At 38.2% G+C, this 23057-nt stretch overlaps 2 protein-coding genes across 11 annotated transcripts in view; one reads left to right on the forward strand and one right to left on the reverse strand.

The window, feature by feature from the left end:
- The window catches only part of ANKDD1B (ankyrin repeat and death domain containing 1B), a 30886-nt gene extending 27087 nt beyond the window's left edge, over positions 1-3799 (forward strand). For 3 of the 4 annotated variants that reach the window (XM_075136762.1, XM_075136764.1, XM_075136765.1), the window contains 2 exons: positions 1755-1953; positions 2692-3799. In XM_075136762.1, the coding sequence (XP_074992863.1) occupies positions 1755-1953; positions 2692-3011 (519 nt within the window). In that variant the 3' untranslated portion in view covers positions 3012-3799. The remainder of the gene's footprint in view (positions 1-1754; positions 1954-2691) is intronic. The other variant, XM_075136766.1, reaches the window with a different exon arrangement.
- A 1392-nt stretch (positions 3800-5191) lies between these two features.
- POC5 (POC5 centriolar protein) overlaps positions 5192-23057 on the reverse strand; it is a 30213-nt gene continuing 12347 nt past the window's right edge. For 2 of the 7 annotated variants that reach the window (XM_075136767.1, XM_075136768.1), the window contains 9 exons: positions 19975-20171; positions 18315-18491; positions 15487-15591; positions 14006-14185; positions 12703-12865; positions 9319-9437; positions 8382-8495; positions 7334-7510; positions 5192-5636 (listed from right to left, as the gene is read on the reverse strand). In XM_075136767.1, coding sequence (XP_074992868.1) covers positions 5487-5636; positions 7334-7510; positions 8382-8495; positions 9319-9437; positions 12703-12865; positions 14006-14185; positions 15487-15591; positions 18315-18491; positions 19975-20171 — 1382 coding nt within the window. In that variant the 3' untranslated portion in view covers positions 5192-5486. Of the gene's footprint in view, positions 5637-7333; positions 7511-8381; positions 8496-9318; positions 9438-12702; positions 12866-14005; positions 14186-15486; positions 15592-18314; positions 18492-19974; positions 20172-21024; positions 21123-21830; positions 21918-22998; positions 23048-23057 lie in introns of those variants that run through there. The other 5 variants (XM_075136772.1, XM_075136774.1, XM_075136770.1 and 2 more) reach the window with 5 other exon arrangements.

A 23057-nucleotide genomic window follows, 5' to 3' on the forward strand; every position in this document is an offset into this window, starting at 1 on the left:
AGCAGATGTTTTCTGCAAGAGCTCCGCAGATGTTGGGAAATAGAAACATAAGTGTTTGTATCCCATTACCTGAAGCTAAGAGCACAGCCTTTGGGAGCAGCTTAGATCTTACAGTTATGGAATATGATGTCGTTCAGGTGGTGTTACCGTATAGGAAACTACAGCGTTTTGAACCATTATTGTAAGAACTGTCTTTTTGTTACATTGGGCTGACTTACCATGTGTGACGAGGCATTAGTTACAAAGGGAAATGTCATGTTGCTGTGAGAAAATGCAAATGATACTAATGTGTGTGAGAGTGTGCCTTGTTCTCTCTGTTTGCCCTTTTTACTATTTACTGCTTCTACTTAACCCTTCCCTATCATTGCCCAGGCTGTTTTTGACTGGATTTGAGGGCTGCTGTTACTGTCCCACCCTGCCGTTGCCCAGACACACAATTAGCAGCAAAGAAAAGCTGTGCTGCGACAAAGGGAGGAGAAAAAAGTTCTTTTTTGTTTGTTTGCTTGTGGGGTTTTTTTGGTGTGGGGTTTTTTTTTTTTAAAAAACCTCGGAAGAGAAACACTGAACTGGGGAGAGCCTGAAGCTGTCCTATAGAATGTTCTAAATTTCACCCTGCATGTGTCAGGAAGGATGAAATAAAGTCTGCACCAGAAAAATGGAATCAAACATACATGACAATGCTTAGTTACTGAACTAAGATATCTTTTTTCTTGCCAGACTCTCATAAGGTTAGGAAGTAACCCTGTTGTTGTATTTTTCTGAGTTTAATCTGGAATGGAGTATTTTATGCTTAGCACTTTTCAAATGTGGCATGCTGCCTTTTCTGCTTAGTATCTGCTTTGTAATCCTGTATCAACTTCCTGAAGACATTTTTCACTTTCGAGACTGATTTGAAACAGGATTAGCACATAAACAAAATGAAATATCAAAGTAGTTTGAGCATACCTACACTAGCAATGAGGTTTTTCCCTGGGCACCGCTCAGCTAGGGCTGAAATCACTGCTAGACATGACTTTTGCAGAGGTGCCCAAACAAGAACTAACCCCATCACTCCTGTTTCAGGCGAGCCATTCCTATGGTAGCAACATCACTTTTAATCTGGAGGGTAAAATGCTTGCAGTTTTAGTATCTATCTCATTTTGCTTATGCAGGCAATAAAACTAGATCCAGGTTCAACGTGCATGTGCTTATTGGTGCTCAGACACTTTGCTGAACGGGGCTGTGCATGCTAAACCTAGTGGCTCATGCTGCCATCAAATGACCTGGTAGTCCCCGCTTCAGCCAAGCGGAGCTGACAGGGCAGAGGCAGGAACAGCTTGAGCAAGCACCGTGCCGATGGTGCCTAGACTCTTCTCAGGGAGAGGTTAGTACTTCAAGAAGGAAGAGGAAACCCAACCACGTTCAAAACGTGACATATGAAGTAGACACAGCCAAGGAGCACAGCAGCTCTGGCGTAGGACTTGGTGTACTTGCTATTGTATCAAGTGCCAGAGAAAGAAACTGGTTTATTTTGCATTTAACTTAGTAAGACACAGCAATAGACACAGGAGGGCTTTGTTTCTGTTCTGTTGTTAGACTGTAGTAACGTCATCTATGCTCAGACGTCTTCCAAAGAGCCAAACACAGTTCCTTTACCTGCACTGAGCAAATCACCTGTCAGTAGCTACATATGGCTGTACAGGAGAGTGTTCACTGCTCGCTAAGCAAAGCTTCCCAGCTTCATTACAAGATTTATCATCTGCTTTCTTTTTCAGGAACATCTAGCTCATAGTGATGATGGGTCAGACTTCAGCTTGTCCTTCAAACAAGATCACAGTACACAGACCAAGCAAATCCGTTCCTCCCTGTGGGATCTAGCATACAACCAGTTAAAACCCCAGGAATGGAAAAAACTGGCTCTGTTCTGGAAGTTCACGGATGAACAAATTAAAGCTATTGAAGAACAATGGACAGGTAACAATATATGAATGGCTAGACATAATATATAAGCTATAAAAAATGCCAGGCAGAGTTGCTTTTTAAACTACGTAAGTTTCACAGATACACACTGGCCATACTGCTTTTATTTAAATTATGAAAGAGCGGTGAATGGATGCAAGCCTTGTCCCTGGTTCCTGGGGAGCAGTGCTGTAGAAGTACAGGCCACTTCTGTTCTCCCTCTTGGCCTGAAGGAACCTCCATATTTGGAAATAAAATACAGGAGCAGTGAGCAGCACAGAAGGGTCTTGCAGGTCATGCTGCAAGTGAGGACCTGGGGAACCTCATGACACAGGAAGACCTTTTCACCCTCTGTCTTTACAGCTGCCAAGAAACACTGCTGTTCCTGGTTTCAGGCATCTCGAGTGCTGGGAAAGCAATATTTCTATAGCCCGCATTGCACTTGTTTACTACTACTCCAGGGTATATTTCCACGTTGAACAAAAATGAAAGGAAAAAAATAATTTTAAGATGTATTAGCTTTTTTCCCCTCCTTTACAGCAGCTTTAAGATAAAACTGGACTTTTTGTTTGTTTTTTTTTAACCTTTGTAAGTCTCAGTCTTCATCTTGCTTCTAGGTGAGAAAGGAAGTAAGAGTAAATGAGTAGGTTTTAAAGGGTTTCCAAGGTTCCTCTTGGAACTCTAAAAGTGCAAAAGCATAAAATACACTGTTTCCAGCACATGGAACAGACAAATGCTTTGTGTATTGCATAGGGAAAAAAAGTTATAAGGAACATGGAAACAGAATGTTGCTCATCTGGTTACATGGTATATTGCTGGCTCATCAGAATCCTGTCAAGCATATCTACGAAGATCTGGTGGAAGCAGGATTTCAGCCTTTAGCTGGTAAGTTGTGTTGTGGTGTTCGGAGCACGTTACACTATCCTCTGCGAGACTGCAGTGCGGTGCTGAGGTCCCTGCTGGTGCGGGGAAGGCGTGACCGCGGTGCAGCTGGAGGACACTCCCTTCCTTTCTGGGAATCTGCCCTTGCTGGGGGGGTGAGGTTGCTTGACGAGCATTTAAATGAGACTTGAGATTTCTAAAGGAAGATAAAAATGTGCAAACTTTGCTTCCCTCCATTGTCCTGCAAACACGGTTAAAATGTGATTGGCCATTCTTCAGTTACATTAGTCTGACCTTGTAAAAAGTGGAGCATGTCAAGCAAGCATTTTCCCCTCTTACCTTACAGACAAGATCAGAGCTGCAAGTAGCACTGACATGGACTCCAGAAAATGTGCAATTTCATGAGTTCATCAAGAAAACATGGCATATATGATGGATTACATGCCAGATGGAAAGTGACTTTCAAATACAAATAATATCTTTTCAGGAAACTGTGCTGGTTTTGGCTGGGATAGAGTTAATTTTCTTCATAGTAGCTAGTACGGGGATGTGTTTTGGATTTGTGCTGGAAACAGTGTTGGTAACACAGGGATGTTTTAGTTACTGCCGAGCAGTGCTTACACAGAGCCAAGGCCTCTTCTGCTTCTCACCCCACCCCACCAGCGAGGAGGCTGGGGGTGCACAAGAAGCTGGGAGGGGACACAGCCGGGACAGCTGACCCCAACTGATCAAACGGGTATTCCACACCATAGGACGTCATGCTCAGCGTATAAAGCTGGGGGAAGAAGAAGGAAGGGGGGGGACACGTTCGGAGTGATGGCGTTTGTCTTCCCAAGTACCCGTTACGCGTGACAGAGCCCTGCTTTCCTGGAGGTGGCTGAACACCTGCCTGCTGATGGGAAGGAGTGAATGAATTCCTTGTTTTGCTTTGCTTGTGTGCGCGGCTTTTGCTTTCCCTATTAAACTGTCTTTGTCTCAACCCACGAGTTTTCTCACTTTTACTCTTCCAATTCTCTCCCCCATCCAACCCGGGGGGGAGTGAGCCAGCAGCTGTGTGGGGCTTGGTTGCTGGCTGGGGTTAAACCACAACAGAAACAAAAACCTATTTTGAAGTCGTATGACTTTTTCCAAGCTAGAAGAACTTGCACTCCTGAAATACTGGTTAGTTCTTTCTCATATGCTTGCTATACAATGATGATTTAAAGAATTTAAGAGTAAATGGCTGGCTGGTAATTTATGACTATACTGCTAAGCAAGAACCACCCCCCTACAATTTCTACACCTGGCTTAACATTGATACACTAATTCTGTATTGGAACTGCAAATTAAGCTATTTTGTGTTTGACATGAAATGCAAATGAGATGTTTTCTACCTGAAAGAAATTAAATTTAGTAAGTGAAAATTATGTGTATAAATCAACACTTCCAGAAATAGGTCTCATTTGGGATTCAGGTTTTTATAAAGTCTTGCTAGGATCATAGTGTTCCTGTCTGAACAGGGCTTTTTCTTGTTTAATTAGTGCTAGGATTAGGACAAGTCTTTCTTCTTCAGCATTTGATTTATGTAGTGAAAATACACAAAAATATCATGCCTAAAACCATGTGTGGCTGGCTGCAGAATTTTCTACCATAGCATAACCTTGTATACATACTTAAAAAAGAATATTTGATATTTAATACTTAATACATTTAGCAATTATTTACCTATTTCCTGTTCATGTCTTGAATTAATATTTGGTAGCGTCTTGGTGAACATGTTTAAAGGTTTTCTCATTATTGAATATATTTCTGAAAAATTATGTAGTGTCTGTCCTCGCAGTCTTCTCTGTAAGAAAATAGCAATAGTTTTATCATGTAATGGAAGAATTGAATTGCCTTGTCTATCTATATATGGCTAGCATTATTTTGTACTAAATCTTATTGTTTGTACTAAAGAGATGATGTAACTTACTTTGAAGTCTTACACCTGACTGCCCTCTTGTGTGCAACCTGTTTTGACATGGCTGCAGAGCATCACAGGTATATGAGGAACAGACTGGTAAATCCTCAGGTTTTGGAATTAGGGATCTAAGATCACAAATTCTTAGATCCTGACAGATATGCATCAAGTTCTGCAACATTAGCTTGGAAAACGAAAATGTTTAACAATTTGATGGACTTGGTACCTCACCTGGCCCAAGTCACAGCCTGGGTGTGAAGGCTACCACCCTGTTATTCTCCATTTAAGTATGCTGTTGTAGGATATAATTAAAATACACATCAACTACATTTAGTTGCATAAGCAACTAAAAGCATATGTAACAAAAATAAATTTAATTTTCTCTTGAAAGTACATGTTAGTAACATTGGAGCTAAACAAAGAGATTCAGACAAAAATCACGTTCTATTCTTTATTTAAAAGTGTGCAAAAGATTCCTTAAATAAAAAGTGTTTATCTTAATAAAATAAGTTCTCAAATAGTTTGGAGGTAGAACAACATTTCAAGTTCTTTTTTCCCCCCTCCAAATGTTTACTATAAAAGCACTTTTACTTCAAAAAATTTTTTTTTAGAAAAGGGTAAAAACATGATACATACTTCAGGCCTTGCTACATCAAACCTGAAAAGACTGGGAAGAGGTTTAAATTGTACCTTGATAAAAACCCCCACCGGTGAGAAAGATATTCATTCAGTCAACAACTTTTATTGACTGAACACTGGTATGAGTTTGGCCCTGAAGCATTCGCCCAACTTGTCCTGCAGGTCTCACAGTGGTAGAACCAGAAGAATGGAGCACAGTTCGAGGATATTTAGCAGCAGTGGCTTGGGATATGGTTTGCTGAAAAGTAATCAGATACATCAAAACACTTTAATGGTACAAAAAAATTCCCATTAAAATCGCTCTGAGCTGTAGTTTGAACAGAAGATTTGCAATCCAGCAAACTGAAATACACTTCTCAAAAAAAAAAAAGGGATTACTTTAAGAGAATGAGTAATTTTTTTCCTTCCTTATCTGTAATATACTTTTTAGAACATAAAGTGCTAAACATCCAATTAACTAGATGCCCTGAGCTTTTATCACCTCAATCTTATTTCAGGGTTGGTTTGTTTGTTTTTTTACCAAATTGTTTAGAATTTTCCTCTGTAGTGCTAATTTAATCATGCCATCATTCCTTTTGAAGTTCAGTATTTGCTATGAGGAAGTCTCTGAAAGATCTCTGGTCTCTGAAAGGAAAAGGTTTGCATTTATTTAACAACAATGAATTTTCTCCCCTCAAAAATAGCCACCTTACTGCAATAAGTAGTAGTCATTCTGCTTTTAATCAAGGTAAACTCTCTCCCCTGTCAGATTAATTAAAGAGAAATACTTCAATCTGATTGACTTCCACTTAGGCTTTTATTTGCAGAAAGAGTATACGGAATGTATCTCTGGGATTGTCACATTTATTAGATTTTTAGAAGTCAGGTTTTGGTACACTATTCAAGTACTTTATTTGGCACACTAGTCACACAATCTGAATCTAGAAATTGTTCTTAATGAAAAAAGTCTCACACCAAACCTCTAACCCCTTAAGGACATTCAATTTAAACACAAATTTCTGTTTAGGAGCCCAAATTCTTGAAAGCTGTGTGCAGCCTGCCACAGGGCTCTGATTCACTGCAGGAAATGAGTGAAAGCAGAACATCCCTCACACAGAGAGTTACCAGTATTCTCCAGCTCAAATTAAAGGACCCGATGTATCTCTGCTTGTTCTGGCAGTATCACTGAAGAGAAACTGGAGTTCCAATAGCACAGAGGAAACTCAGATCCTACTTTACAGGTTAAAATATTAAAAAAAAATCTTCAACTGTTTCATATACCTCCAGTCAAAACATTTTTTTTGCTCAGATTGGTTTAAAAGTGTAGCATTTGCCCAGGCCATTTAGGCCACTGTTCATAGTTGTCTTTTATGTTGGTTTCATACCCTATTAATGCACTTATTTCAGTGTTTTCTTTAGGATAAATGGCGGGGGGAGGGAGTAAGACTCAAAATACAACAATCAGCAGGCTGGACAAATTTGATTGCCTCTGGACAAGGGTTTTACTTTTTTCCCCCAGTAATTTGCTATGCTCAGCCTGTCAGTCTAATCTCTCTCTCTCTGACACCTCTGGTTGAGTCACTCTTCCTGCTATACACTATGAAGCTTGTCTTTAAAACTGTGGTTGCATGGTGAAACACCAAACATTGCTGTACCAACTGACCCCTTCCACAAAAAGGAAGACTCATGGAAGAGCTGGCCAAGAAAGAGACAGCCAAGACTACTATATCTGTGAAATAATTACTACAGAAACAAGACCAATAGATTAAAATGGCAATATTTACATCCTCACCTCACCAGTGCCTTCTACCCAGCCCAAAGACAGTACTGTTTACTATTTTAAACAAGACTCAAGTCAGAGCTTTGTCTAATATCTCTTCACAGTGGTCTTTTTTCTTAAACTACTACCAGATGTTTTGTAGTAAGAATACTGTTACAAACATAATTCTGACTTACCTGAGTGACTGGATGATGCTTTTCAACAATGACTGAACTCATGGGTGGAACAACTCCCATCACTGCTAAACTACCACAAATTCTGGCTTTTTGTCCCATATCAGCTCGGCCCGTGATTCGAGCAGTGATTGTTCTTCCTGCTTTCTGTTGAGCAGATGTTATTACTTTCGCCATGGGCTACAAATAAATGAAGTATTAGTTGGTAAGAAATTCTAAACATAATATTTACAATGCTGTAGTATGTCTGGTTAGTTTTATCAGCCACGTGCCTAAACGGAACATGGGATGTTGCAGGTAATCCAGTTATGTTATATGGGACTTTGTTCCACCTAGTTGCAACCTGGTTTATTCCATCTTTTTCCACTCTAAGTATAAGACAGCGTTTCGAGCAAGTGATTTCTATCCTGAGGGGAGTAAGGCTAATTTGTCAAAAATCAAGCAGCATGGATAGTTTAGCTTTGCTCACTGGCTGCATATTTGTGACAGCTGCAGGCACTTCCATCACCCTGTACAGTCTTTCTAGCAGTGACATAGCAGGGAGATACAAAAATGCTTCCATGCAGTAAACTGCTGCATCTTTCTCTGACTGCTGGTAGCAAACCGTATCAGATGGGAAAAAGATAGGAGAGCAATGCAGAAGACAGTGGAGAAAAGTAAAAAGGACAGTTTAGCAACAAATACAGAAGAGGGAATGAGAGAGACATTTCAAACAGCAGGATGCTGAAGCAAAGCATATTCTTTCCAGAACAAAATGGTATAATATGAAACACCAATTGTTCCTGTTGCACTATACTTAAGTCTACGTGCACTCTTCTATTCTTCGTTTTGTCACACTTCCCCCTCCTCCCTCCAAAAATAATTTAAAATTGCCCCTAACATAAATGGGCACTTCCAAGCTAGTGTCTTCACACAGCTATGTAAACTTTAAGGCAGTTTTCTGAACTACATACTTGTGTTGCTGTGAAAAAATGTGGAAATAACAATACCCAAACTAATATTTGTTATAATTATGCCTTAAAAAATAAGAAAGTTAATTTTAGCATGTTACCAGTTTTTGAGTTGACGCCACACCAGATCCTGCAGCTGTGCTAGTGACAATTACTGGAGAATCAGAATCTAACCTGGTCTGAGAAGTGCTTGCATGACCCAGGTGGGTAGAAAACTGTGAATGAAACCAGAGTTTACAAAGAATGAGTGTAACCTTCTAGAAAATACAGTTTTACTCTTTAGATAGTCAGTTTTTTGACTATTCCAATTAACCCTCTAAATTTAACTTCTTTGCAAATATTTTATCTCTAGTTTTACTGTTTTCTAGCTAATTTAAAAATACTTGTCTAAAAATTGTAGAAACAGTGTGAATAACATTTGATACTACTAGAATGAAAAAATCAGGAAGACAGGCAAGCGCATCTTCTCTGTTCTAACCTGTACTCTACTGTGAAATTGTTTTACAGCGGCAATGTCTTCAGCCTGACTCCAGGGCAGGTCCAGAACATCCAAGCTACTGGATAATGATCTGGCTAAGCTGACATGACAGGACAAGCCGAGTTCCCTCAGCATCTATACACTTCTAAAGTTATACACTTCTAAAAAAGAAGCTTCAAGTCAAGCCAGCTTTTCTTCTTTTCAGATTATATTAAGTTCAGTTTTTTTGCAACAAACTCTTAACAGCTTTTTTCCAGAAAGAACCTTAGAGTGCAAATTCTGCTTATTATAGTGACCTTGTCTTCATTAGTTTAACGCATTTTCACTAAAATAAAAAACAGACCTTAGTGGAAGTATAGCAAGTCACAGCAGCTGTGCCCCAGTCACTTCATTTACACAATGCAGTCTGAACATACCCTTAGGTATGTTCTTTTTACACTTAGACTGTCTTCAAATTCCTTCAATTCATGAGCTATAGCATTTAATCTTTAAAAACCTCCAACCGACGAAGTTCATTTTTGTCACTAGCAAATACAGTTCTGTTCCAGCTACATGCTTACCATGTCTTCCAGCTGAAGAGTAGTTGCTGGTGGAGGTGGTGGTGAGGGGGGATTATATTGCGAAGGAGGTAGCCTTCCTGCAACAATGGTACCATTATCATTTCTCCTACTTCCTACATCTATTATTAGAAACACAAAGTAATGGGATCAGCACATAATCTACCAAACCCTAAGGGAAAAGAAGAGATAAGTCACAGTAAAAATTTTACTATTCATTTGGGATTTCTGTATAATCTAATTAAAAGGATTCTTCATAGATGTATATATACAAACATTCCTGTATTTGACCCTTCTTTTCAGATGCTTGGAAATAATATTTTCCAAGGGGCTTGTTTCTGTGTTACGCCTCAACATCCCTGTGGCACTTGTCACATACTTGTAGTGCAAAGAACCGAGGTTCTCTGTACTGCTTGCCAACACTACATCCAGTGTGCAAAAGCTGTTCTTATGCTACGAGCCAAAATCCAGTTCAGGCAAAGAGCAGCAAAACAGAGACTTTTGCGAGGAGTTCTGCGAAGGCATAAGATCCTTAAGGGGGCTCACTGTCAGTAAAATAAAATGTTATTTTAACTTTCCTGAGAACATACTGCAATTTCAAGGAGCCATAGATTATCCTCAGCAGCATCTCATCTCCACATACAATGGCTGGGCACTGGCCGCATCCTGGCTGTAGGGCTGGGATGATCTGTGGGCACGCTACAGCCCTCGTCTCCCCCACCAGCTGGGTAAGCCTGAGCTTATGCAAAATCTGTCCAGGATTCTTTTGTCTTGCATTGCAGACATCCTGGGCAGGTCAGAGCTGCAGACCTAAGACCAATATCTTTTCCAAGCAGTTTCAGCCTTTTCCCTTAGAATGCAACTTCCTTAAAGGAAGCAGAGAGAGGTATTCTTATTTACTCTCCTATTTCTGAAGCAGATGATGCTAGCAGCAGTTCCAGGACAAGGGAACTTTGCTCATTTCCAGGGTCTAGAGTGACACCATGTGGTAGTTGTGGGTTTTTGGTTTTTTTGTTTTTCTCTTGAAGTGAGCAGGAAAAATAAAATTGGTGCAATACTCTAAGATTTCAAGAGCGAAATTATGCCAGAATATGCATTTTGTACATATACATGTATGTACACACACATGAAGCTTAAGCATAGACAGGACCAACACATAGTTACAGACCAATCAGATCTGATCTATGTTACTTAAAAAGGCAGTGTTAGGGTTTTTTTAAGTAAAAAGTCATGAATTCGTGTGGCTTCAATGTTCCTTTAAATACAGAAAGAGGTTAAAAATAATCTTAATATAATAATAATTTTTAAAAAATCATCTATCAGTAAATCAGCCAGCTAGATTTGAGACCATCAACATTGACTCCAAATGTTATGGACTCATTAAAGTTGTGATACTTGCACACTATTAATAATCTACATTATAGTGTATATTATATGTATGTTATTTGTACATTACATGTATATTAAATGTACATTATAATAACCTAATAATAATAAATCTGTAAAGGGACCAAATTATGCTTTTATTTCTAGTGACAGTAGGTGGCACTGCAGTGTTCATATAAATCACTGACTGGCTGGTACATGGAAGTTTTAATGTCCACAGATTACAAGACTAGAAAAAAATCACAATAATCATCTAATCTGATGTTTGAAGTCCGCTGATGTCCTGATCACTGTTCTGTTATACCTCAGGAAGAATGCAATAAACAGTTGTACAACCGTATTAAATAATTATGTAACTAACGTCATTAAAAGCACCATCCAGCTGTAGCAAGAAAGACATGGTGTGCCTGGGGCAGGGGAGGAGGTGGTACGAGAGACAGTGGAGGAAGATGGCTGGCACGGGACCAAGGACAACAGAGATGTTGTGAAGAGATGTTATGAAGCCTGATGAGGACCACAGTGACCACAGAAAATTAAAAAGCATGATGCTGGACACCCAAAAAGTTGGGTACAGGCACCCCAGCGTTGTCCAGCACAGCAAAATCTCTAGGTACTGTGCCTGTGAAGAGTATCAGCTCCTGCTTCATAGTAAAAATCAAGCAAAGTGTTTGGTCCATGAACCTCAGGGGTTGGTCATCTTCATTTTCTTCCTACCTACCCTCTTCTTTACAGGTTTACAGAAATAATGCTTTCCTATTTCACACCACTCAGTTACCCATCATTACCCAACATGTCAGTTGCATATTTTTGGAAAGCAATAAACAAACAAACATAAGATAAAGCTTCAAGAGAGAGTGGTTCTTATTTTATAACAAAATAAAAAATAAAGTACTTGGGCAATGCCCTGTAACTTCATTCCCAAACTCAGTATCTTCAAGAAATCATTCATTCTTGACCTTCCCCAAATACTGATTCTATGTTTTTACTAGCACGCAGCTACTGCACTTAGACAAGTTATATTCCAGTTCCCTAAGCAACTGCACAAATACTGCATATGCTTAACAGGCTCACACAGCTGCTAAGGTAAGTATCCTCTCACACCTTCAGGTTTTTATTTCCTCTTCACATCTACATTTTTGGGGATGAACTTCTCTGAAGTTCAGAAACTTCTGGTATAAGACTGTTAAGCTTAGCAATGGAAGTTACTTGTCTAAGGCCATTAACAACTGCTGCCAGTACAGCTGGTTGTTAAGCCACACACACAGTTGTGACACTTCTACTGGCACAGCTATTTTCTCTTTAATGTACACTGCTGCACCAGCATGATTATGCTCCTACTGCTATAGACTGTTTCACTCTGAGGGGGTGATTTCATTACATCAGTAAGGGTGTGCAGCTCTTTCCTGTGTAGCTGCACAAGTTTTAAGAGAGTGCTGCTGATATAATTACACTGGTGTTTCCTGTTCTGGCACAGAAATCCAGCTAAATACAGAATCTGGAGATTTACTTGCCCTTTTTGCATTAAAAGGCAAGAATAAGAAAGGAGAGCTGGGAAAGGCAGATGCATTGCACTCCGAGATTCCAGAGAACAGAGGAGGGTTTTCCAGGATTTCCCCCTCAATCCCCCATAACCTGGATTCTGACAGAATTCTGCGTAATCTTCCACATTATTTTAAGAATTTTGCCATCCCTGGCTTCGGGTTCCGCCTTCAGTTGCAGGTTACCACCCTCACAGCAAGACAGGATGAAGAGAACATGTTCCACCTTGCAACTACAGCAGTACAAAGTTCAGCATCAGAATATTTCTGAACATATTCAACAGGACTTTTTAAAGCAGTAAGAGTTTGATAAACTCTGTATTGCCACAAATCCTCATACTAAATTTTAAAAAAAAAGAGAAAAGGTAGAATCCTTTAAAACAAACAAACAAAAAACCCCAAACACACACACCCAACAAAAACCCCCACACACTATCAGATTAGAGCTGTTTTTTACACCGACCAGAATCTGTCCTACTGTCCTTGCCCTGAAACATCGTCATTGCTTCCAGATTCAAAGCACATACACCACGCATAAAGGCTTTCTTCATGGTGTCTTCATACTGTTCTCTTTCACTGTGCAGTCGCAGAATCTCGGCTTTTGTCTGTTCCAAAGTAGCAGTTAACTACAAAAGAGAATAAGGAAACAGCTGTCTTGTACTTCTGAACGCAAACTACGAACATATTCCTTAATTAGCTTTAAAAGTCACTTATTACGTTTACAAAGACACGCATTTTCACTTCAAAATCTCTGCTTCATTTAAAATCTCTGGTTCACCAGAGATGAACAGCTACTTGTCATTTCTTTGTACTACAGCACATTATTTGTACTAGAGCACACCAAGGACAAAAGTGCACTAGGAAGGACTGTCAGACCCTACCTAACCAGGTAAGCAGAAATTTATCTTGCTAATTTCTGTCTTTTAGAAGTTAGGCATCTGGCACAAGCTAGATTTCCGCAGGAACATGGATTCGCTCAACAGAAGAATAAGTGTTCCCAGAAAACTATTTAAGCATAGGGTGAACTGCCATCCGCAATCTCTCTTTTCCAGCCACTGTAAAAAACTAAAAATGCTGAGAAAAGACAGACCAAATTACCTTTGTAATTCACTACTTACTGTTTTTGTGCTGGTAAGCCACATTTGGTAAGCTGTTCTTAAAATTCTGGGTTTAATTTCTCATTAAAATACAAAGCTTTTAAAATGTGTATTTTAAAACTTTACTTACTTACCATGCACCAATGCATACATTGATAACTCAACTTCACCTTAAGCTCTGAAAATTCTTTAACAAGCTTAATTGGCAAGTTGAAGACAAAACCAAACTTAAATTCAGCCTTTAACAGAATAGCTCTTATAGGAAAAAATATTGTAGTCATCATGATTATTCATAATAATAATGGTCTTCTATTTCCATTGTCTTCTTCAGTAAGACTGCAAAATGCATAGCCATTATTAACAGTGTGCTCTTAGAAAACAAATACCATCCCTATTGGTGGGCAAATAGAGATTTGTCTCATTCAGGAAGAGACTGAATTACTTCACCTGTGCATGTAGATCAGCAACATTTTTACATCAGACGCAGAGGGGAAAAAAACAAAAATCACATCTAGAAACCATAGTGGAGATCTTAGATCTCCTCAGATCTTCTTGTGTACTTGGGAGCTCTGTTCTGCTGGGAAGTCCTCATGTTTTTCAAGTTGCTGAGAAAGAGATACTTTGGAGGGATAGGAGGTGTGGGAGTGAAGGAGAGAAATGAAATTTTACCTCTGCAATTTTGGCTTCATAATCATTGGTGAGCTGAACACAGACATCTTCTGCCCTTAACTGACAGGCTTTTGCTACTTTTTCTTTCCATTTTTCTTCACTAAGAGAGCGCCATGCCGCCCACACTTTCTTCATCAAAGCTGTCCGGAATTGTCTGTCTGCTATTCTATTTGCATATTCCTTAGGAAACAAATATAACCACATCATACGCAAGTTCAGGTTTCCTAGACATTTAAGTACTCAAAAGAGTGTGGATGATTGTTTTACAACTTATTACGTAGACCACAGTATGAACGCCTAAACTGAGTTATACGTGCCACAGTAAAGTGATACGCAACATAGCATGAGCAACTCGGTGTTTCTTCCTGCACACGTCATGGAGCGTTACTGTCCCCAGTACGAGAAACCAGATTTGCAAACTCCTAGGTTACACAAAACTGTGTTTTTACTCTTAACTTAATGACACTTAAACAACAACCTCGCATATATGGTATAACCATGCATGTGTGAAGCCATTTAGTGGGTTTGTGGCACATTTTGATTCACTGCAGAAACCATATAAAACCTGCAGTCACAAAGTTTGCAGATGATTAGCATAAAACACCTATCTTTTTAATAAATTTAGACTTCAGGATGCTTTAAAAAGTCCTTTAAGACAATTCTATTATTCTACAGTATTTCAAAATAGTCACCAGACAAGGTATTTCAGTATTTTTTCAGTATTTCAGAAATTAATTAGAAAAAATAAAAAGAGCTGAGTAAAAAACAGACTCCAAATTATTAGTAAATTCTAAGATGGGAAGGAAGGAAAAGAGAAAAGGCTAAACCTCCCCGCAATTCAGCAGAATTTTGGATAGCGTCAATGAACTTGAGTCTAGCCGAGAATCTGTACCAATGAACAAAGGCCCTGAATACAGCTTCTCCTTTTTAACAGCCTAGATTTGCAGTCTTGAGGTGGGATCCTTCTTTTCTGTCATACTTCACTTAGTAGACTGTTTACTGTTAGATGGCTAACGTAATGCCAAACATTTTGTGGGCAACTACCTCTTAGCTACTTCAAGTTTTGGCAAGGTGAGAAAAGCAGGCAGCTGAAGTTTTAATTGTGAAAGTGGCTTGTGGGAAAATGTGATACTGTATCATATCACTGTTCAAACATAATGTGTTTGAAATTTAGATAGAGATTCCCTTGGTGCCTACTTCAAAATGCAGATACTGTAAACCATGGTGATTTGCTGTGAGCTGATCACAGTAATTGGAGCAATATAAGACAAGTACAGGTTTGATTTTTTCCCCATCCCAGAGAGTTTTCCGACAGCAGCGTTCTTTTTAGAATTGATGTTTTCAAACTGTTATTTCACATTGTCAAACACATCAAAATAGAAACACTGTCATTTCTTCAAATTGTAGCTGAAACTGCAGCAACTGTGATCCTTTTGAGTTCAGAGGCTTCACTGGCATCACATTTTATTTTGTGCACATACCTCTTGTTTGGCTTTAACATGCTGAATCCGCCACAGTGTAAACTTTCTCATCAACTCTACTCTCTCCTTTTGCCTCTCTAATGCTTGTGTCAAGTTAGTAATCACCTGCAAAAATATTTATTAACACTATTTCAATAGCTATGATCTTTGTAAAGTCAAATAGAATGTACTTTATGCATCAGTTATTTTTCAACTAAAGCATTTGCTTTCAACAGATGCTTTCTACTAAATCTTCCCCTTAGTCTAATCAAGCAGGAAACAATAATCAGAGTTCAAATCAGGAGTAAAATTCCTGTGGCTTCAACACTCAGGCTGCGGCACGTAAACACTTTCACTGCGTAGTTTTAAGAAAAGTTCAACTGAATTGTTATTTCATCCTACATCTGCAGGCTTCTGTGCTACTTTCTAATAATCAAATGTTACTGTAGCATAAGATCAGAATAATCACTTATTTGCAAAGACAATTTTGATAAATCAGGAACATTTATATTAAAAGTTTGCTTTAGTGCATTATTAATTAACTGAAGTGTAAAGAAACGATTTATCTGCAGAAAGCTTATTCAATTTTCTGAACAGAATAAACAAGCTAAGGAGTTGCTAAGAAGTAGAAAAATTTGATTAAGAATTGTTACTCCCTTTAAAAAAATCTCATGGAAGACATCATACAGGCCTATAGCATTTGAAAGGCAAGGTGGCCTGCTGGACAGAGAATGCAACCAGGGATTTTTACCATCAACCTCGAAATATGTTTTAATTAGTATACAGAAACAGCTGAGGTTCCCAGATTAAAAATTAGACCAGGCATGATGCAAATTTGGTACACCAAATCCATGAGTATTTCTCTATATTTTTCCCTAACTTCTTAAGTTAGATTCTGCCATCAGTCGTAATTGAGCAACTCCAACAGGCAATAGTGACAAATATTGGGACTCTTGGGAATAACTTAAAGTTATTTTAACTACTGCATAAAGATTGTGAAGAACAGTATTTTATGGTGTTACATGCTAACGTATGTTAATATGTTATACTGCCTATGTTATATGCAATAATTATCGAACATACATTAATGAAATGAATGATACTTGAAATTAGATTTATCCTTAAATCAACAAGGTTATCTAGGAAATAGTACAAAACTCCTATTTATTTCAGTACAGAGTTTCATACAAATAATTTCAGTCAATCTTGAGAATGTTTAATGAACTATTACTAGGCAAAAGCTTGGTTTCTTTAAGGTGTTCAAAATATCGAAGTCAGAGACAAATAAAGGTCAATTTGACACATCTGAAGTAATTTAATGCTGATCCATCTCTATGTTTTTGAGTTCTTCATAATTTACTGTATTTTAATAAATCTAATAAAAGCTACTTTTCTCTGCTTATATGTGACTAATTAACTTTTTAGTTTCAAAATAACTGAATAGTCTCAGCTGTATAAATAACAACGGATTTATCTAAAATTAGAAGCAAATCTGCACAAATCGTCAACAAATCAATAAGAAAATAGAAAGTAAAGGAAATTAATATAATAATTAATTACTTTTGTTGAAAAAGTGTCATATACTAAATAAAATATCAACTGTAGATGCTGCGTACCTGTTAATACACACTAGAAGTCTTAGTCTAAATCCATGTTTGTTAATTAGTATATTTTTGCTATTAAAAAACACTTGTGAGATTTCCAGTGTGAAAACAAGAATCTACGGTATTCATAATATTTGGGAGGCTGATTGACTTTGTGTTATGCCCATGTCAGAATACAGCAGTTTTGATAAATATGGTGTGATACATGGAAGCACAGCCACCTACTGTTAAGTCAAATAATTTTCTATTGAAAACAATTTTTTTTGGAAACAGAACCATAAAACTGGCTGAAGAAATAATTTCTTTGGTAGGAGAAAAAAAATACTGCTTTCAAAGTATCATCAAGAATTATGGTGCATTACACATGAGTGACATACAATGATGTCCAACAGAACTAGATATGTTTGAATGGTATACACGGAAATAACTGTGGTTCTGCACATTTGTTCTAGTTAAATGATATTATACTAATCTTGTTCTTGTGATGTTACAACATTTATATTTACTTGGCCTGTAAGATTAGATTGTTTTCCAGATGGACACAGAACATCCTCCTCCTCCATATTTCAACTCCCTTAATGGGCATTTTTAAAAAAACAGGTAAATAGGAATTAAAAACTCAAACTCCATTAAGTGTTCTCAAGTAGAAGGTTAAAAATTCAGGATAGCCGTAAAAGGAATCAATTACATTATGTGATTGCAGGGCTGCCGAAATTTTATATCCATTTCCACAATTCTAGTTAATTTTGAACTTGTTAATAGCAGAAAAAAATAGCAGAAAAGTATAACTCAGAGACTTCAAAAGTACAAACCTAACAATTTGTACATATGTACAATTCCTAAGAATCCTAAAGTAGAGACTCTTTAACATTTAGGAGACTGATGCTCATTTAAAATTCAAGAAAATCAATCCAATCACTGAAAAATTAAAGGCTTTTAAAGTGTAAGAGTTAACAGACTCTAAGCCACTGTGACCAACAAATAAGGAATAACAACAGATCCTAGATTTAAGAAGCAAACAATGCAAAATATGTACATACAAAACGTCAGATTTCTATTATTAGTATGGACAACATTATTAGCAACAATTATTCTTCTTCTACAATACAGTCTAAATATATTATTTACTTCGTTATGTTACTTGCTGCAAGAAGAATTTTGTTATTCAAGAAGATAGACCCAAAAATTCAGTGTGGATATTTTTAAAAAGAGAGAAACTGTTGAATTATGAAATTGAACTACTACCTCATCTTTTCTGCCAATAGAAATTTCATAAGTATGTAGCAACTCCTTCAGGTTTTCCATCTCATTGCTCAATTGCCTCACATGCGCAGCATGTTTCTCTTTTTCTTGTTTCATTTGAAGCTTGTGATGTTCGATCAAACTAAGCTTCCATTTTCTCAATTCAGTCAGAACATTTGTCTGAAAAGTTAAAGGGATGGCAGTAGTGTAATTAGTAAAATTATTCCCTCCTCCCTAATCTTTTAATCTTAAAACACTTAGCAATTAAGGAGACATGAATATTTACAGTGATGCCTTCATTACGCAGGCTGTTTGTATCTATAAACATTACCAGATATAATGAACTATACTAAATGATAATAACCAAACATCCCTAATGGAGAAAGCTATTCCAAAGTTCTTGAAACAAGATATTCTAGTGGTTATATGCAATATGCAACAACAACAATCAATAAGAAAATCACCAGTGCAATCACACTGCAACCTTTCCTGCACTCTCATTTATTCTACAACACACTGACATCTGTATATAGAATCATAGAATAGTTTAGGTTGGAAGGGACCTTTAAGGGTCATCTAGTCCAACCCCCCTGCCATGGGCAGGGACATCTTCAACTAGATCAGGTCGCTCAGGACCCCATCCAACCTTGAACGTTTCCAGGGATGGGGTATTTACCGCCTCTCTGGGCAACCTGTTTGCATTGTTTCACCACCCTCATTGTAAAAAAGTTTCTTCCTTATATCTAGTCTAAATCTATCCTCTTTTAGTTTAAAACCACTCCCTCTTGTCCTGTCACAACAGGTCCTGCTAAAAAGTTTGTCCCCATCTTTCTTATAAGCCCCCTTTAAGTACTGAAAGGCTGCAATAAGGTCTTCTCGAAGCCTTCTCTTCTCCAGGCTGAATAACCCCAACTCTCTCAGCCTTTCCTCATAGGAGAGGTGTTCCATCCCCCTGATCATTTTTGTGGCCCTCCTCTGGACCTGCTCCAACAGGTCCATGTCTTTCTTGTGCTGAGGGCTCCAGAGCTGGACACAGTACTCCAGGTGGGGTCTCACCAGAGCAGAGTAGAGGGGCAGAATCACCTCCCTCGACCTGCTGGCCACGCTTCTTTTAATGCAGCCCAGGATATGGTTGGCCTTCTGGGCTGCGAGTGCACATTGCCGGCTCATGTCCAGCTTTTCGTCCACTGGTACCCCCAAATCCTTCTCGTCAGGGCTGCTCTCAATCCCTTCATCCCCCAGCCTGTATTGGTACCGGGGGTTGCCCCGACCCAGGTGCAGGACCCTGCCCTTGGCCTTGTTGAACCTCATGAGATTCACACAGGCCCACTTCTCGAGCTTGTCCAGGTCCCTCTGGATGGCATCCCGTCCCTCAGGTGTGTCGACCGCACCACTCAGCTTGGAGTCATCTGCAAACTTGCTGAGGGTGCACTCGATCCCACTGTTTATGTCGTTGATGAAGATATTAAACAGTACCAGTTCCAATACGGACCTCTGCGGGACACCACTTGTCACCGATCTCCATCTGGACATTGAGCCGTTGACCACTACCCTCTGGATGCATCCAGACCAATTCCTCACTCACTGGACGGTCCATCCATCAAATCCATACCTCTCCAGTTTAAAGAGAAGGATTTTTAAGGATTCCATACAAAATAAATACCTTAAGACTTCCACTCCAGAGATCAAGTATGTTTTCTATTTGAGTTACTTTTTCATCGGGTAAAGCTAATTCAGATGCTGTGGTTTCATTAATTTCTCTTGGACCACGTATGGACCCTTGTGAAGAAGTCTCCTCTGAAAGAACAGGGCAAAGTTTTTCCATATTGGCCTCAGAAGGCTCCTTCACGGATATTAAGACTAAAAATGAAACAGAGAATAAAGATTGATACTCTGGAAAGGCTAACTGGTCTGCATTCTGGATGGAAGTCAGAAGCCAGGCATTAAAAAAAAAAAAAATCCCCAACCCCAAAATATTTATGCCATCAGAAACCTCCTTTCCCCATGTAAAACAAACCAACCAATTCAAATATATGCCTCCAAGGTAGAAGTATATTTCAACCAACAGTCATATTGTAACAGTAGCCAAATCAAAACTACTACTCCCTTAAAGCACAGAATGTTGTAATGTCATTTCATGGTAAAGATGATGCTCACAGCAAGTACCAAAAAAATAGCATTGCCAGAAACAAAAAACATCTTTCTCAGTAAAGACTTCTTGTCGTTTAACATCTCAGGTCAAAAATCTAAAAAGTTTTGCCATTTTCCTTAATGAGACTGTAAACTCCCAAGGCCAGGGGCCTTCCCTTGTGCATTCGCAACGCAACCTGTGGGTATATTTCAATGTTGGTATGTATCTGCATCCATTTTCCTTACAGCCTTTAATTTGCTTAATCTAATTAGATTTTAAACTCTTTGAAAAAGGAAATATCTACTATTAATTTATATAATGCCTTACACAGTAAGGTCTCACTTTCATGTAATGTGGCTAACTACCACTACAAAAAAAAAATTAATCGACACCCGGAAGCTAATGGGCATACGTTTGAGTTCCAACTGATGGGAAGAAAAAAATGAGCTAAGAATAAAGAAGTTAATATTTAAGTAAACAGAGGAAATTAAATATTGTTTCACATTTATTTACTCCTTACCGAAAATTTGTTATCTGAGTTGACAGCCGAATAAAAAAAAATTTGGAAAGAAGAGGGATTACCAGATTCCTGGTATTAATAACAATCAGGAAAACTTCAAAAACTTCTTTCATAAATGGAGAGAGGAAACCTCTAACATTTTAGTCTTCCTTTCTGAAAACAAATATTGTCAGTACAATTGGTTTCATGGTGGATGGGTACTATTTGATACAAGCATGCAGAGATAAGCTTAAGTGTTTGTCACAAAGCAGTATTTTCAGTGGACACTGGAAATGTATGTTTCTAATTTATTCAAGGCCAAGCCTGATGGTTGACACTTTTGAATTTACTGGCACTGTTAGGTCTCCTGTCCAAAGGAAGTGAGAAGAGCTGTCTGGCTAATACTTCCCCCCATCAAGTAGGCTGGATTGCAACTACTACACTCATGCTCCAAAACAAGAAGGAAATAAGGGAGAACTGTGATGCAGAGGCAGTTACACCTGCTTTTTGGTGTTTCTCCCAAGGACATACACAACTACACATCATAAAATTAACATCAGCTTGAGCTAAAGAAGCCCCATCTAACACACCATCTCTCTAGACTAAATTTCCTACTCCATTGCATAATCAGAAGACCATAAACAGATTATTCCCAATCACACCAGTATATTAAGATCACGCTCTAGCTTTTTGTCATTGTTTTTCCTGAAAATGAGAGAAGTATTGCTTAGCTAATGGCAGAATTTGAGTATTCGTTGCTTGTAAAAATCTCCAAAAAATCTTTGGAGTTTTTGCGAGACAGATGACCCAGACTACTTGAAATACATTTAATTTCAGTGATGAAGAATCTGGCTGTCCTTTCACAATATAAAATATTTGGCAGTGTTACTCTTGTCGAGTGTTTCCAGTTCTGTTGTTCACCACTTTTGTTCCCATTCCTGCGTGTCACTGTGCTCCTCCTTCAATTGTAATGTTGCTGTAAAATAGGCGAAGGTTTGTTTTTATTTTTAAACTTTCATTATTTGCTTGGATTACAAAGACGTCTAATTTACACAGCATAGTTGCAAGATATTTACAAAGAAAAAACCAGAACAAAATGTAACCAATAAAAACAGGATATTAAGCTAGACTGACAACTGCCATAGTCCAAGATCGTAGTATTACTCCCCTCCCCTTAATCTTCCCTATGTACAGATTATCCTAACTCAGCTTCCATTTTTCTCATTTATCATAGGATGTGATTCACTTAATCCACTGAGTGTATCTGTTACATGTTTATATCATCATCTCATGTAATTTCTCTTGGTCTTCCAGTACTGCCATAATTTTCTGTTCATTCTTATTCCTAATGCTCTCTTTCTGTCACCTCTATTCCTTCCACTGCGTTACATGATGCCATTCAGTTACAGTGCACTAAGGTACCAAGGACGTGGAACCATTTGGACATGACAAACTATAAAAATGCACTTCATTAAATAATCCCCACGTGCATTTACTATGACAAATCTCTAGACTGTATCCTTGTTTATAGTACAGGATACTTGTTTATGAAATTAGCTGTTTTTCCAGATGTCTGTTATCCCAATACTACTGTTTTGGTTTTTTTCTGTGTTGCTCTAGTATCTGACTTTTTCTGCTTTTATTAAGTAAATAAGCTCTGACAGACTGTTGTCACACATCATCTGCTATCAGTGGCCCAAGCTATTTTGCTAAAATTTGCTAAAATGTAGAGTTTTTAAAAAAATCTTCTCAGAATTTTAATGGATCAATACTGAGAACTGGTAGCCTGGAGAGAAGGAATTTTCCCACTATGAGTATGGGTATAAGTCATCATTACACATCTTTGCTACAAATAATTTACTGCTCCAGTCTTAGTCATTTTCAAATTTAATCAACTAAACTGGTAACGAGAACAGGAAATTAAGTTTTAGGTTTCGAAGTTTAAAAGCATTTGGACATTGAATTGAATAGTACAGAATGTTTTATTCCAATTATTTTTCTTATTTCACTGGAAGATACTATGTGTCATTAAATTTACTGCAACAAATAGAGATTACCAGTAATTAGACTTCTATCGTCTTAGGGGAAACGTTCACTTCCGTTTCAAAAACCTGAG

Source organism: Calonectris borealis, chromosome Z, assembly GCF_964195595.1.
Source record: "Calonectris borealis chromosome Z, bCalBor7.hap1.2, whole genome shotgun sequence".
Taxonomy (NCBI): domain Eukaryota; kingdom Metazoa; phylum Chordata; class Aves; order Procellariiformes; family Procellariidae; genus Calonectris; species Calonectris borealis.